The 17,231-nt window shown below is 41.8% G+C and overlaps 1 protein-coding gene across 1 annotated transcript in view; it reads right to left on the bottom strand.

The window, feature by feature from the left end:
• The window catches only part of DYNC2H1 (dynein cytoplasmic 2 heavy chain 1), a 350,876-nt gene that overhangs the window by 52,239 nt on the left and 281,406 nt on the right, over window positions 1-17,231 (bottom strand). The window contains exons 86-87 of the mRNA XM_075198801.1: window positions 16,768-16,977; window positions 12,896-12,985 (exon numbers count right to left, since the gene is read on the bottom strand). Coding sequence (XP_075054902.1) covers window positions 12,896-12,985; window positions 16,768-16,977 — 300 coding nt within the window. The remainder of the gene's footprint in view (window positions 1-12,895; window positions 12,986-16,767; window positions 16,978-17,231) is intronic.

Raw genomic sequence — 17,231 nt, 5'->3', positions numbered from 1 at the left:
CATCTCTAGTTTAAACGTATAGGTGGCACATAGTTTTTTGAGCCAAATTTGTTAAGATAACTCAATTTTTGCAAATAACTTCTCATAGGAAGTCCACTCCCAACTTTTCCCCCTTTCTTGTACCACTCAGGATTACAGCATTGTCTTTGCTTTATTTTGGGAGTCTCTGCTATGATAATAGCACAGCAGTAGAATATGGTAGAGAGCAGGCAGCGAGATGAAAGGCATTGTGATTATAGTCTGTAGACCTCATAAAGATGGCTGTGGTCAGACAACATTTAAACACAAACGTGGAATGTCTGATTTATGATCTGCTTGTGGTAAAACTGTGGATACACCAGCTGAGTTAAATAGAGGAACACGGACAAAATCCGGCCAAATCTTTTTATAGCTAGAAAGCAGAGCTGGCATTTTTGTGAAACCAAAAACTGAATTTTGTAATAAACAGTTTTTGAAAAGAAGAATGATAGAGAGACGTTCACAAGAGACAGAGGTCAGCTGAAAGCCTCATTTAAAGAAAGAACAAATCTAACTTTTAAGGGCAAAAAGTGTTATTTCCAAGCACAGAAAATGCAGGTAGATTGCAAACCCAATTTTATTGTTTATGAGCGTCAAAGCATTCTGGGATAATGCCGACCAGTTACTGCAATGCACCTGATTATGTCATTCTCTAGAATGCACTAAATAAATGAAAGCTAGAATCTGATTGGTTGCTATAGGCAACATCTCCACTTTTTTAAACCCACAGTTTAGTAGATATACCCCTATGAGTGTGTGTGTGGTATGGAATTTAGAATGAATGCTCCAATTGGGCAGGGACTGATGTGAAGGATTCCATATTCTCTGTACAGCGCTGAGTAATAAGATTTGTGGTACATAGATAAACAATAATTAGTTATTACGGGACCCCAAGAGTGGCATTAATTGCCACATTTGGGCTATTACCTGAGAATCCAGAGCTTTGGTGTCTGGATTACTGATATCAGATAGCAATAGCTTGTATAATGTAAATCATACTTTTCAACATTTTAAATCAGATCCCGGAGGGCAGGTCATGTAACAGGAGGTTACCATAGCGCCACCCCGACTATAAAATGCAGAAATTCCCGACAGTGAATAGTAGGGGGCGGGACTTAATTACGCAATCGAGGCATTAAGCCCTAGCCCCCCCGCTATTCATGCCATGAATTTCTGCATTTTATAGTAGGGTTGGGGCTATGGTGATGTAACAACGTCACCCCTTCCTTTCCCCCGTCACAAGGATTCGGGAGGGTTGCCTACTCTTCAGAGCCCGGGAGGACTCCTTGAAATTCGGAAGCCTCCTGGAAATTCCGGGAGAGTAAGCAAGTATGCTGTAAATACAATGTTATATTTCTCATGTTCTGCAAAAATATTGGAACTTTTAAATACATATTTCAGGATAGCATCATTTTATATGGGGAAGTGTATAAAAGTGGAATTGTCCTGTCAATTTACCAGTCCTTTAACAATAGCTCTATATGCTCTATTGATCAACAGGCTTGCTGTATGTTTTCTCTGATCTCCTCTAGCTATGTCACTATACAAGGCACACATGTCTTCTACATACAGGTGTGTTTATAGCAGACTCAATGTTGTCTGGAACTAAATGACTACAGGATCAGCCCAAACTTTACATGGATTTGTGGTAATAGAACAGCATTAGCTTTCAGCGCTGGACGTGTTTCCATTAAAGACAAATGGTAATACAGACTGTAGGGACGGTGTCTCATTCTAATTTCCCTGGCTGTTACACAAAATAACAGAAACAGAATAAAGGTTTTCACCGATTGACTTCCATTGCAGAATGATTGAAAAATGTAAACAAAGGTCTTCTATTAGTTGGAAAAAACATGGAACATGGTGGTTTGAAAGGTCGTAATTAGCATAACTGTTTTATTTTCCCTGGTGTAAGAGTGTAACATCCCATCGGAGGGTTTGTAAAGTATCTTATTTGGTAATAACAGTGGCTGCAACATGCACAGGTTCTATTACTGATAGTTTCTTATAACTTCATGTGTACCTAATGTAGGCACACTGCCGCCTGATTGTGGGCTGAACAAACATGTCTGAGAAAGTAGCTTATGTATTCAACTTGTACATAGTGAATTCATTTAATGGATATTGGGGGGAAGGATTAGAAGGACTCTACAAACCCCCTCTAGGTACTAAAGAGAATGTGTCACTTTTCCTATTTAAATATTCAGATTTTGTGTTAGATCTGGCTCTGCAGCATGCTGCCTACAGGATATTTTGGAGGAAATTCAAGAAGCAAGTGGAAGGGCTGTGAAAGCACTATTCGTGTCATCACCTTCTGCCCCCCCTGCTGCACAATTACGCTCTATGATTATGTGATTCACAGCAAAATGCACCATCATGGCTCACATCTCAAGGGAAAGGTTGCCTATTCTCCGGGAGAAATGCGGAAGTCTCCCGTAATGGGCAAGTATGCTCTGCAGCTCTCAGACTGTATCAATGAATGGAACGAACACTTATTTTCAGTTCAAATCTATTTGAGACAATTACACAAATGACATGATTAATATATGTATAAAATCATGTAATAAATCCGGGTATATTAGAGTAGGCACTAGAGTAATACAACTTATGTTTGGTGAGCAGTGATGTCACTAGTGTCACATGACTGATATGTAAAGTGTTCCATACTGGAATGTATAACGGTCAGTGAAAGTGAAACACCAGGACACCAGGATCCCCTCGCACAACTTGCTTTGTTTCAAATTAAACCTGTATCATCTGTATCCAGGAATATTGCACCCCTAATGGAAACTAAAATGGATATTAGGAGTCACCTTGGACATGTATAAAGGCACCTGGCTGCAACCTTATGCTTTATATGCCCATGGATCTTGGTGGCTTCTGATATTTTTATATCTTACAATTGTAGATACATTGTTTCCATTAAATTGTAAATTTACTGCTTACCTTTGGCATTTATAGATTTGTATTTGTACCCCGTAAAAATGTAATTTTACACAGTAGAAGCACAGTACATCCAGTAATGGAAACCTATTCCAAGTGCTGCATTTATACATACAAAGGATATACAAGACTGACAAATCTACATCCTGCTTATTATGTGTACACTATAATCTCCAATAATTAAATGTCTTCCTACGTTATGCAGGAAGAGAAAATGAATGCAACAACCTCAATCACAGCAGTGCAGCCCTTCGGGCCACGCGTTTCACCCTTCGCTCTAGGGGCATTTCATGGCTTTGTCATATCCATGTTAATTAAATGCTGCATTGTAAGAAACTCGCAGGAACATTTCCGGAGAATGGAAATATATTTTGTTGCTTGTACAATTCTCTGCTATGTTAATTACCTAATTCTCTCAGATGAAACCTCTTACACATTTCTTATTTTCTTTGTATTGTTGTATTTACAGTTAATAATGCTAATTTTGAGAAACAAAATGAAAACTATGTAACAACATAACCCGAGCTTACTGCCTATGAGCACTGATTGCATTAAGTAACAAAGGAATTATAGTTTGTTATTCATTCTGCTTGCTGCAAGTTGATATAGGTGGAGTTATTCCACTTGCTCAGGAATTCTTCTCTACAAGCAGCCTCAGAGAACAGGGTTTGATGAAGGGAATAAATAAATAATATAATACACACCAAATATTTTTCTGCACTAAAATAAAATCCATTCTTTATGCTGCTTGACATGATAGGACCTCTTTATACGTTTACTACAGACAGGTAATGGTGGTGTGTTTGTTTGGGAAGAGAGTATTGACATGAGGCTTCAAGGTGAGGCATAGCTAGGAATAAAGGAATGATTTGGATTATGACACTAATACAGAATACAGCTATTAAAATATAATAAATATAAAATCTAATATATAATTATTTTTTTGTTTACTTTTAATCACAGATGTATGTAATGTATTGTATCAAACAGGCAATTAGCCATCTGGTCAGATACATGAGCTGTATCTTCGCCTACTGGCATCGAGGGAACAACATCTTCATCATGGAAGCTTACATAGCAAAATGTCAAGAAATATATGTAATCGTCTTTGGAGGACACAACATATTTTCAGCTGCCAGATACAAAATAATAATGTATGGTACAAATGCCAATGTTTCAGGTATGACTCAGTGCCGGGTCAACCCTTCTAAAAAGGAAAAGTGGAGGTGTTACCAATAGCAACCAATCAGATTCTGGCTATCATTTCCTACAATGCACTAGATAAATGATACCTAGAATCTGATTGGTTGTTATTGGAAACACCTCCACTTTTCCTTTTTAGAAGGTATGATAAATCTACCTCTCTTACTTTGGAGAAAACATTCTATATTTCCTCTCGATTTCTGATCTTCTGCCGGTATGTCTTAAAAACCAACAAAAGAGTAGGCGCGCAAAATATATCAAATTAGGCAGCAGCTGGTAATGAAGAGTTTGCTGACCTATAGTACCGTGCACAGTATAGAAAATAACACCAGCGCCAAACCTATAGTAAATCTAAAATAGCAATGTTTACAGATTATATATTATTTTTTAATGAATCAATATATTATATATATACCGTATATTGATTCATTAAAGATGTAAAGGTCCACCTTCTAATCAATAAAAATATTATTATTACTATCAATAACAATAAAGTAAAATACAGTGAAACAGTAAATTTCTGTCAAATAATATAAAATAGCCCCACAGTGTGATTACAGTGTGTAAATCACACAGAAACTTGTGCTCAAAAGAGCATGTAGTATGTTTCCAATCAAGATAGTGGTGGTGGGTAAAGTCATATCCTTGGTCATACACAATGGCAACTATGCAACTGGGCAAATCCATGTTGCATTAGAAGGGGAAGTAAATTTAAAATGTGGGGACATATTTATAGTTGGGGTAGGACTTGATCCTAGATTAACTTTAAATTTCAATGTAAAAGTAAAGCTAGTAAGTATGTGTATGCTAGAGTGGATACGGGTGGGGGGGGGTGAATTGGGGGCCCCCCAGCACACTGCCTCACTCCCATCTTATAGGAGGCAGCTGGTTTTACTGAACTGATGTGGAATGGAACAGACCCGCAAACCGGAAGTACCACCATACCGGAAATGATGTCATTCTGAAACCCTCTATAGATCTATTAGAGGTCAGTTTTTCAGTTTTATATCACATCTGTGAAGTGACACACTATAGTATAGCAGATAATATAGGAATTTATTTTGCAGGAGCACAATAATATACAATACAAGCTCCTATAACATGCTGCAGGAATATTCGATGAACAGCTCCCTGTCTGGTGCCCACACATAACTTCGCCCAGCCTTGTGCACACACATAACATCACCCTGCCTGGTGCCCACACATACCATCACAGTGCCTTGTGCATACACATAACAGCTCCCTGCCTGGTGCCCACACATACCATCACACTGCCTGGTGCCCACACATACCATCACAGTGCCTTGTGCATACACATAACAGCTCCCTGCCTGGTGCCCACACATACCATCACACTGCCTGGTGCCCACACATACCATCACACTGCCTGGTGCCCACACATACCATCACACTGCCTGGTGCCCACACATACCATCACACTGCTTGGTGCCCACACATACCATCACACTGCTTGGTGCTCACACATAGCATCACAGTGCCTAGTGCCCACACAAACCATCACACTGCCTGGTGCCCACACATACCATCACACTGCTTGGTGCCTACACATACCATCAGACTGCCTGGTGCCCACACATACCATCACACTGCCTTGTGCACACACATAACAGCTCCCTGCCTGGTGCCCATACATACCATCACACTGCCTGGTGCCCACACATACCATCACACTGCCTGGTGCCCACACATACCATCACACTGCCTGGTGCCCACACATACCATCACACTGCCTGGTGCCCACACATACCATCACACTGCTTGGTGCTCACACATACCATCACACTGCCTTGTGCACACACATAACAGCTCCCTGCCTGGTGCCCACACATACCATCACACTGCCTGGTGCCCACACATACCATCAGACTGCCTGGTGCCCACACATAGCATCACAGTGCCTAGTGCCCACACATAGCATCACACTGCTTGGTGCTCACACATACCATCAGACTGCCTGGTGCCCACACATAGCATCACAGTGCCTAGTGCCCACACATACCATCACACTGCCTGGTGCCCACACATACCATCACACTGCTTGGTGCTCACACATATCATCAGACTGCCTAGTGCCCACACATACCATCACACTGCTTGGTGCTCACACATACCATCACTCTGCCTGGTGCCCATATGTAACATCACTCTGTCTGGTGCACACATAGCATCACCCTGCCTGGTGCACACACAGAATAGCTCCCTGTCTGGTGTCCACACATAGCATCACCCTGCCTGGTGCCCACACATTGCATCACCCTGCCTGGTGCCCACACATACCATCACACTGCCTGGTGCCCACACATACAATCATACTGCTTGGTGCTCACACATACCATCAGACTGCCTGGTGCCCACGCATAGCATCACAGTGCCTTGTGCCCACACATACCATCACACTGCTTGGTGCTCACACATACCATCAGACTGCCTGGTGCCCATATGTAACATCACTCTGTCTGGTGCACACATAGCATCACCCTGCCTGGTGCACACACAGAATAGTTCCCTGTCTGGTGCCCACACATAGCATCACCCTGCCTGGTGCCCACACATTGCATCACCCTGCCTGGTGCCCACACATTGCATCACCCTGCCTGGTGCCAACACATAGCATCACACTGCCTGGTGCCCACAAAAAACAGCTCCCTGCCTGGTGCCCAGATAGCATCACCCTGCCTGGTGCACACACATATGATGTAGCACATGCCCTTGTGTATCAAATTCCCATTGTCCCATAGATTGTAAGCTTGCGAGCAGGGCCCTCTTACCCCTCTGTCTATATGTATTACCCAGTATTGCCTTATTAATGTGTGTTCCCAATTGTAAAGCACTACAGAATTTGCTGGCGCTATATAAATAAATGAAGATGATGATGATGAACAATTCAAGTTACAAAATAACACCACCAGTTATCAGTATGATAATGGAAGTGGCCAGAGGATACTATTCCCTTTCTTTATTGTAAAGGAAATCCTTCTAACAAGAAACATATAGGGGAATTATTATATAGGTACTATATCTGGCCAAAAGATATTACCTTTTCCTTTGTCCTAATACTTTTACTGATAAACTGGTATTGAAATACATATGTTAAATTCATCAATATAGTAGCAGTGGAAATAATGTAAAATATCTGATAAATATAATCTCTGTGGTTGCTAACAATAAGCAATACATTTTTGTCAGTGGTTCTGCTATACATTTACCAATTTTGTTCTCCACCAAAAGAATAACCCCATTGGGAAACAATATCAAAATAATTTTCTTGGAATATAGATTTTCTTTCCCATTCAATAATGAACATAATACAGCTACAGTGAAATAATGTAATCCATCAGTGAGAAGGTGTGTGACACTGTATAATACAAAGTGATATTCTGTTTACAATAAGACCATATAAACACTTATGGTACACAGGAAAAATATCCCTGGTGCTGGTGGGAGCAGTGTGATGAAGAGCACAGCAGTGTGATGAAGGGAACAGCAGTGTGATGAAGGGAACAGCAGTGTGATGAAGGGAACAGCTGTGTGATGAAGGGAGCAGCAGTGTGATGAAGGGGGCAGCAGTGTGATGAAGGGGGCAGCAGTGTGATGAAGGGGGCAGCAGTGTGATGAAGGGGGCAGCAGTGTGATGAAGGGGGCAGCAGTGTGATGAAGGGAACAGCAGTGTGATGAAGGGAACAGCAGTGTGATGAAGGGAACAGCAGTGTGATGAAGGGAACAGCAGTGTGATGAAGGGGGCAGCAGTGTGATGAAGGGGGCAGCAGTGTGATGAAGGGGGCAGCAGTGTGATGAAGGGAACAGCAGTGTGATGAAGGGGGCAGCAGTGTGATGAAGGGGGCAGCAGTGTGATGAAGGGAACAGCAGTGTGATGAAGGGAACAGCAGTGTGATGAAGGGAACAGCAGTGTGATGAAGGGAACAGCAGTGTGATGAAGGGAACAGCAGTGTGATGAAGGGAACAGCAGTGTGATGAAGGGAACACCAGTGTAATGAAGGGAACAGCAGTGTGATGAAGGGAACAGCAGTGTGATGAAGGGGGCAGCAGTGTGATGAAGGGAGCAGCAGTGTGATGAAAACAGGGCAGCAGTGTGATGAAAATATGGCAGCAGTGTGATATAAATAGGGCAGCAGTGTGATATAAATAGGGCAGCAGTGTGATGAAGGGAACAGCAGTGTGATGAAGGGAACAGTAGTGTGATGAAGGGAACAGCAGTGTGATGAAGGGAACAGTAGTGTGATGAAGGGAACAGTAGTGTGATGAAGGGAACAGCAGTGTGATGAAAATGGGGGCGGCAGTGTGATGAAAATAGGGGCAGCAGTGTGATGAAAATGGGGGCAGTAGTGTGTTGAAAATGGGGGCAGTAATGTGATGAAAATGGGGGCAGTAGTGTGATGAAAATGGGGGCAGTAGTGTGATGAAAATGGGGGCAGTAGTGTGATGAAAATGGGAGCAGTAGTGTGTTGAAAATGGGGGCAGTAGTGTGATAAAAATGGGGGCAGTAGTGTGATGAAAATGGGGGCAGTAGTGTGTTGAAAATGGGGGCAGCAGTGTGATGAAAATGGGGGTAGCAGTGTGATGAAAATGGGGGCAGTAGTGTGATGAAAATGGGAGCAGTAGTGTGTTGAAAATGGGGGCAGTAGTGTGATAAAAATGGGGGCAGTAGTGTGATGAAAATGGGGGCAGTAGTGTGATGAAAATGGGGGCAGTAGTGTGATGAAAATGGGAGCAGTAGTGTGTTGAAAATGGGGGCAGCAGTGTGATGAAAATGGGGGTAGCAGTGTGATGAAGGGAGCAGCAGTGTGATGAAGGGAGCAGCAGTGTGATGAAGGGAGCAGCAGTGTGATGAAAATGGGGGCAGCAGTGTGATGAAAATGGGGGCAGCAGTGTGATGAAAATGGGGGCAGTAGTGTGTTGAAAATGGGGGCAGCAGTGTGATGAAAATGGGGGTAGCAGTGTGATGAAGGGAGCAGCAGTGTGATGAAGGGAGCAGCAGTGTGATGAAGGGAGCAGCAGTGTGATGAAAATGGGGGCAGCAGTGTGATGAAAATGGGGGCAGCAGTGTGATGAAAATGGGGGCAGTAGTGTGATGATGAGGCATACGTATCTGTTATTTGTTACTCTTATTGCTGTGATTTTACAGCTATAGAAGCAAAAAAACAACCTGGATCGACTTGTATCCTAAAATACATTAATACAGGGCTTTTAGCAGACGGGTCTGGAGAGGGGGAGGAGTCTGTACCAGAGAGGGGGGGTTCAGGATTAATCTATAAACGCCCCCCCCCTCCCAAAACAAAAATCTAGATCCGCCCCAGATGCTGGATGAACAAACAGCCAGTATTTAACTTGTGTGCAAAATAATAAACTAATCTGCACCCCTTGCAATGTAACATTGTTTGTCCAGGTACAAATGTACTCTTTTTTTTTTTTGCTTTTCTCTCCTTAATGACTCAGGCCCAATGTATATAGAAGTGTTTTAGTTTTGCATTTAGCTGCATAACAACAGAGCATATATTTTCTATTTTCTGCAAAACCCTATCTCTCAATATGAAAAGGATTTTAGTTAACCACAGTCTAACAAATATTGTTATTGTCAATTAAATGAACGTACCTTGAACTTTTAAAGAAGAAAGGAAGAGAGTTAATTATGATGATTCAATCTGCCCACACACAGAAAGATACAATTGTTTTCAAGTATTAGGCAATAATATTTTATAATCTTTCTAAATTCTCTTATAAAATTGGTTTAGAATTTGATTATGCTCCAAATACACATCGATAATTTTTGACCTAACTGAAAAATGGTTACAGTGTAAATAAAAAGGAGTGTGTCACATATATTTATTCATTATTAGCTGCTTAACTGGACTTATAGCTAATAAACAGCATAAATAGTCTTCTATATATTTTACCGATCCATAAGTATACCATGCATATTGCTGTGATTTTACATTTGAAGTATCTTTAAATACTGGAACTAAATATTTATTTTCGTTGGTGGGGGGGGGCAGGGTAGTTAAAAAAAAAACAAGAAAAAAAAAACATACTCACGTGATCGCGCCGCCGGCATCCTCCTCTCTGCTGCTCTGTGCTCCATTCAGACTGTCTGAATGCCGGGTGTGATGTCATCATGTCACACCCAGCATTCAGTCAGTCTGGAGCAATGGAGCACAGAGCAGCAGAGAAGACCAAGAAAGATGAGAGAAGAAAAGGTAAGTGAAGGGAGGAAAACGGAGGAGGGGGGGGGGGAGCACAGAGGGTTTAAAAAATGAGGGGGGCAGCATTACACAGAGGGGTTAAAAAATGGGGGGGCAGCATGACAGGGGGGTTAAAAAATGAGGGGGGCACAGAGGGTTAAAAAATGAGGGTGGCACAGAGGGGTTAAAAACGGGGGGGGGAGCATGACACAGAGGGGTTAAAAAATGAGGGGGGGCACAGAGGGGTTAAAAAATGGGGGGGGAGCAGCATGACAGAGGGGTTAAAAAATGAGGGGTGGCATGGCACAGAGGGGTTAAAAAATGAGGGGGGGCACAGAGGGGTTAAAAAACGGGGGGGCAGCATGACACAGAGGGGTTAAAAAATGAGGGGGGCTTGGCACAGTGGGGTTAGAAAATGGGGGCGGCATAGCACAGAGGGGTTAAAAAACAGGGGCAGCATGGCACAGTGGGGTTAAAAAACGGTGGGTCAGCATGGCACAGTGGGGTTAAAAAACGGGGGGTCAACATGGCACAGTGGGGTTAAAGAATGAGGGGGGTACAGTGAGGTTAAATAGGGGGGGGAGGCATGGCACAGTGGGATTGAAAAAGGGGGGGGAGCAGCATAGTATAGTGTGATGAAGTGGAGCCAGGTGAAGGGGGCAAAAGCAGCATGGAGGGCGCAGTGTGATCATAAGGCATGGCGATGATGAAGGGGCACATTATTGTAATATTGGAGCTGGAGGAAGGCCTAATTATTAATCGTGGATGGTATTGATTTAACGCCAGGGTTGTTTGGAATTATCTAAATGTTTGGGAAAAAATGGATACATTTAGATAATTCCAAATAGGGCCCCCAACATTCCAGGATCCAGACAAGCCGCAACTAAAGAAACCTGCAGCCACAGGTGGTGAAAGTGAGAAGAACAGGTAGGAGAGAGCAGGACAGTATGTGAAATGTTGTGATTCTAGTAGAGACAATGTAAATTTTTGGTGAGTGTTGTGCCCAATGTAAGGTGCAAGCCAAGACTGAACTCTTTGTGTACACACTGCATTGTTTCTATACTACACTGTGGTGCTAGATGTCCTGAAAGTCAGGAGTGTTTGGACATATGTGATGCTCGGGCGAATTGAGAGCCTAGTGATTTTGATGTGTTAGCCACGCCCCAATGGCTCATTTGCCACGCCCCCAAATGCATGACCACACCTCAAAAAAATGACGCCTTACGGTGGCGCAATTTTTTTAAGCATACTCGACTATAAGGGGGGCCCCATTAATTTGTTGAACCGGGGCCCTGAATTCCTCTTGGCAGCCCTGTCAGCAAGTCATGTGAATTCAGAGGGGGGGGGGGAGGAGGGACAGGGGATTTTACAGCACACAAAGCAGATAAAGCTTATAGGGGCATTCCAAAGCCTCTCCGATCAATACATTATGGGTCATGTGACTGTGGTTGACATAGTAGTCTATGACTCTGTGCAGCATTATAAATCATTAATATAAGTCTGAAGAAACAAACCAATGAAAAATGGTCAATTCCAACATCTTGCTTATAACCTGCCATGGTGATTTAGGTTAAAAAATAAACACATCTAATGGTTTCATGGGATTGGTGCTTTAAGAATAAGGCATGCAGATTGCCCATAAATTCGCCTCCGATACAACCTCTCAGCCCTATGTTTGTGGAGTAGTAGCCCATTGTCAGATATAGGTTCACAAAAAGGTCCCCTAGATTGCAATTGTAACCAATTATGTAATAAAAAAAAGGATTCCGCCGTATGACATATTTAGTAGTAATTATTCAATTGAAATCACAAGTAACAGTTAAAGGGGTCGTGAGGAATCCAAATCAGCCACTTTATATAGCAAGAATGGTAAATGCATCCCAGTTAACAGTACTTCACACTGCCCCTTGTTCTCTCCTCTCACTATCCTACCTGCCCCCTCTTTACTATTTAGACATAGATCAGTAGGTTTCACCGCTCCTCATTTTCCACAGCACTTTATTGTGTCTATTCTGACCTGTGCAAATTAGCTTATATTTGTTAGCTTGATCACCCAATATGTCCTGTATACACTATTCTATACTATTCCCTGCTGATCTGCCAATATATAAAGTATAAAAGAATGGTAGATGCAGTATAACAGGTGCTAATTCCACTGCTGGAGGAAATTTAATGTCCTGGTAACAAGGAGATACCCCAGACAGGAGTCCCACACTTCATGCCAACTGCTTCAACATGCAAAGCATCTATTCTGTCCATTGTTTTACTGCAAAACGTAAAATTAACCCCTGCGATGGTGATTCCCAGAACTAAATCACAGCTTAGTAAGAGCACACCACATACATATAATGATCACTAGGCCTCACTGCTCAGATGACCCGCTGATCATCATATTTCAGATAACACAAAAGATCCATTTTCTCTATTACAATGTTATTTGTATTACAGTTTTATTCATAGCATTTATACTGTATGCTGATAAACATACATACTTATAAGCTCTATATTTTTACCTGAATGGCCACCGTTCGGGATACCAGTCCTCTGAGGTACTGCAAAGGGTCTTCAGGCCCTTCCCATTTGTTTTGCCAAGCAAGAGGACACTATCAGAAATGAACATGAAAAAGACAACATTGTTAATTATACACTGTACATTCTACAGGAAAGGTCATTAAAATGTATCCTACTTGCCTAGCGCGTTTGAAGCTGCCCTTCTCTCCCCCTAAACTCCTTCATTGTCAGGCGCACTAACCAAACCAACGTTGCTCTGTGTGTAGGTGACATGTCCGCTTGCTTGGGCTTTCCCTATTAATTCCCTAACCTCCAGTTAGGGAGTTACCAAACCCCTCGTGTTGAGGAGAACCCACCCACCCAATTTAAATCTCAGCATTTTGCATTATTCGTTGTTTTTTTTTACCAGGTCACTGAACAGCTGCCACAGTCACTCAATCAACTATAATAGACACACAACTGCCAGCAGCGCTCAGATGCCACATTCTCATCCAAGCAGCGCAGCCGGAGTATCGCCTGGTCGCTGGCCACAGACATCAGCCTCTCCCCATTCTGCTAGTTGGGGATGAAGTGGTTCAATTTAGAAATAATCCAAAAAGTAAAGTTTTCCATTGTTAAAAAAAGAAAACAACAAAAACAATTTTTCATGCCACAGATCTATCCTATGACTATATGCCATCATTTCACTATCATCATTCTTTATGCATAAACATAACTTGTGTCTGTCCCATCATCGTGCTAATGCTATGTAGTTAGATAATCATTTTGTACTTGACAGAGTTGTGTGAGATTGGAATGTCTGTAAACAATGCGATATATTGGGTCATTAAAAGTCATCAAGCTATTTACGGCTTCATTCTTCCCTTTTACTAGCCTGGCAATAGCAGATACATATTATATCAGCCCAGTTTAGGGAACATGCTCAGAAACATTTATATTTACTATAAAGGAGAAGATTTATCTGGGGAATGAAAAGCAAGACTTACAATCTGAAAAGGAGATTGCCAGCATTTAATTATACTATGAACTATTTCCTGCATTTAACCTGGCAGCGAGCTTCAATAATTGATGCGAATATAAAAACATGCATAATATAATACATTATAGAGAATTACAGTCTTCATGCCAGCCTTTCTTAACTCTGTATACCTAACAAATAAGTGTATTGGTATATTGTCTTATGTCACATAAGACATCTTAGTCATTATTAATATACTACATAGGGTGCCATCTCCTGGGGTAAATGGCAGCACTTCCAATGCAGCAGCCAAGTACTAGCACACCAGTCCATTGCCTCAGTACCAGCAGCCTCAGCTAGATTTATTTAGTAGTCTAAAATAAGCAAAACATATGATAAATCAAAGCCTGTGCGGCTCTAACTAATATAATAAAGACTTCCCTCTCTAAGGTGGAAGGACCTTGTGTCCCACACACACACACACACACACACAAATAATAGATCTTACAGGTAATAATAGCAATATTTCTCAGCTGGCCTCTGACCTGTTCCCTAGTGAGCGCCTGAGGGAACAGCCTCACAGTCTGTTAACTACACCTCACAGGTGCAGCTCAATAATTAGCCAGCAAGTGTCTGGCAAGTTGGAAGACCAGAAATGATCCTAATGAATGGAGCCGCCCTTCTCTCTCCATTCATAACCCCAGGGACCCTACACTGGCTCTTCGTGCATCCGAAAGAATATTTGGGAAGATCTTTCACCAAATACAAACAATCTCTCTGGGGTTTTAAAACACATAGGACAGAAACCTGGGACATATACACCTTCTATCAATCACTTCTAGTATCCAGGAGAAAGGCCTACCCAAAATTCGGGTGTCTCCTGGAAGGCATGTATGTGTATCTGTATGTATCGATATATATATTATATATATATATATATATATATATATATATATATATATATATTGTGGCAAGAGCCCGCTACTGCAGAAGCACACGCGAACAACTTCTTCCTTTTTATGGTGCTTTATTATCAGGATGGTAAATATTTTGACACCGTATACTTGCACAGCAATCATGGAGACCCTAAACGCTAGCTATACATAGACCAGCTCTCTCTCAGGACCAGCCAGCTATCCCAGCGTTGGTCTCCCTGAACAAATGAAACAAACAAGCTTTTATACATGATGCTCCTCCCCCAGCCTTAGCTTGATGGACAGGTGACACACCCACCTTCTCTTTAAAAGAAAACACCCATCACTGCCTCTGTTTGCACAACCAGACACGCCCTGTCTGTTTGCTGAGAGAAAGGATTTCAGATCATGTAAGTTTAACCAAATTTAAACTATTGCTTTTCATACACAAGTCTTCACTCTAGGTGCATTACTGCACAAATGTTTTACTCTACTTCCCTGCTTTCTCTGTATATTGCCAGCTAAATGCCTCCTTTTGTTACAATATATATATATATATACACACACATACACACACAAAAGCTGTGACAGTGTCTACCACGAACAATGGTTAAAAAGCATCATCATTGTTCTTTGTCTCTCTAGGGCCTTTCCTATGTGTGTACTAAACATTCCCCAACCTCTGATTGCATTGCTCCCCTTAGAAATATAAAAATACTTTACTTTCTTATCAGATCGTCCTTGCTTGCTATTTAGCCCGTCCTAGAGGGGAGGTCCAGGGGACAAGCATGGGGGATGTGACCATCTGGTAAGCTTTGCTGCGGAGTGTGCAGTTTGGGGTGGGGAATGGGGATTCTGGCATGGATTATGGATTATGTGAATCTTGTTATCATAACCAGCCTGATGATACAGATCGCCCCACTCCGGTCACTCTACAAGATGGGGGAACCGGGAAGAGCAGGTAAGTGTGTATCAGACATTTCTTCAGAAGAGCAGAAGGTTGGAGGAAGCAAAAAACACCACCAAGGAGAAATGGTGGTGCTTGGTTATACACTGGCTGCCTCCAGTGTGTAACCAACCTCCCGGCATTACTCAACAGTAGAACAAAAACAAACAGACAAAACTGCCACATTTTCTGTCCAGCACATAACGAAAGAGGAGGACTGAGGCTATTGTACATTGGGAGTGTCACCATGTATTAACATGGTCTCATGCTGACTACATACCATAAATGCTATTGTTATAAGATCACGAGTGCTTCCCATAAGAAAAGCATCTTCTGAAATATAATGTGCTACTATGAAAATTCTAATTCTTTTATTGGCTATGGCTTGTTCTCCGCTCTTCCCTGCTTTTGTAATACAGACGAAGAATGAATGAAGAATAAATACTATAGGTGCTCTGAACCTAGTCAAATGTACCTTAAAAGTAAAAGGATGCTGGAATTAGGAGATTAAGACCAAGGCGTTCATTAGTATTGCAGAGATATTTATACAGTGAGATAAATTACCCCGCCATAAACAGTGAGAAAGTGAGGTCATCATGGAAAATTGGACAGTGGTAACAGCATCATTTCTTTGAAGCACTGCCTGCAGCCTAGTTCAGCATTTTGTGACCTACAGCTTTTATATGGTCATGAGTGACATTTTATGAAAACATTTAGGGCTAGATTTACTAAACTGCGGGTTTGAAAAAGTGGAGATGTTGCTTATAGCAACCAATCAGATTATAGCTGTCATTTATTTAGTACATTCTACATAATGAAAGCTAGAATCTGTTTGGTTGCTATAGGCAACATCTCCACTTTTTCAAACCCGCAGTTTAGTAATTATACCCCTTAGTGTCACTTCAATCGGTCAGTTTGATCCTCATAACAATGCCAACTATAATATTCTTGGAATTGGGTTTAATCATATATCCAGCAATGAAAATAAACCACATGAAACTCATTAAATTGAATGCTATCATCCTTTTGTTTATAAACACGGTTTCATTACCTTACCTTCTGTTCTAATAAAGCACTTGCTAGTCCCTGTACTTCAGAGGTCAGCAATGACGTTCCTCTGATAACTTTACTGAGAGCTGCCAGAGACTGGTGGATACTCTGCAGCAGGCGCAGAGCGTTGAATTGTTCCAGGATGATGAATGACAAGATAGGCGACCCGTGTCGCTCTGTAGGAGGAGACACCTTCTGATGGATCAAGCTGGAATTCTGAAAACAGATTTGTATAATGTCATTATGTGCAGTTTAAGGTGTTATGTTGCAGTGATACATTTGCTGTGAGACTTTGTAAAGTGTTCTTTTAAAGATTTGGGACTCAGGATTTATTTTCTGGGTCTTTCATTCATTTTTTATTGTTAAAAAAACTGAATAAAAAAAATCAGATAGCCTATAATGGAAGCAGTAACACTACACATGGACTTTCTACTTGGGTCCCCTTCCCACTATCTTTTCTGTTTTTATAA

The sequence above is a fragment of the Mixophyes fleayi genome, chromosome 2, assembly GCF_038048845.1.
Source record: "Mixophyes fleayi isolate aMixFle1 chromosome 2, aMixFle1.hap1, whole genome shotgun sequence".
Taxonomy (NCBI): domain Eukaryota; kingdom Metazoa; phylum Chordata; class Amphibia; order Anura; family Limnodynastidae; genus Mixophyes; species Mixophyes fleayi.
Note: the sequence above shows the minus strand (reverse complement) of the source record. Positions and strands in the feature narration are given on the sequence as shown.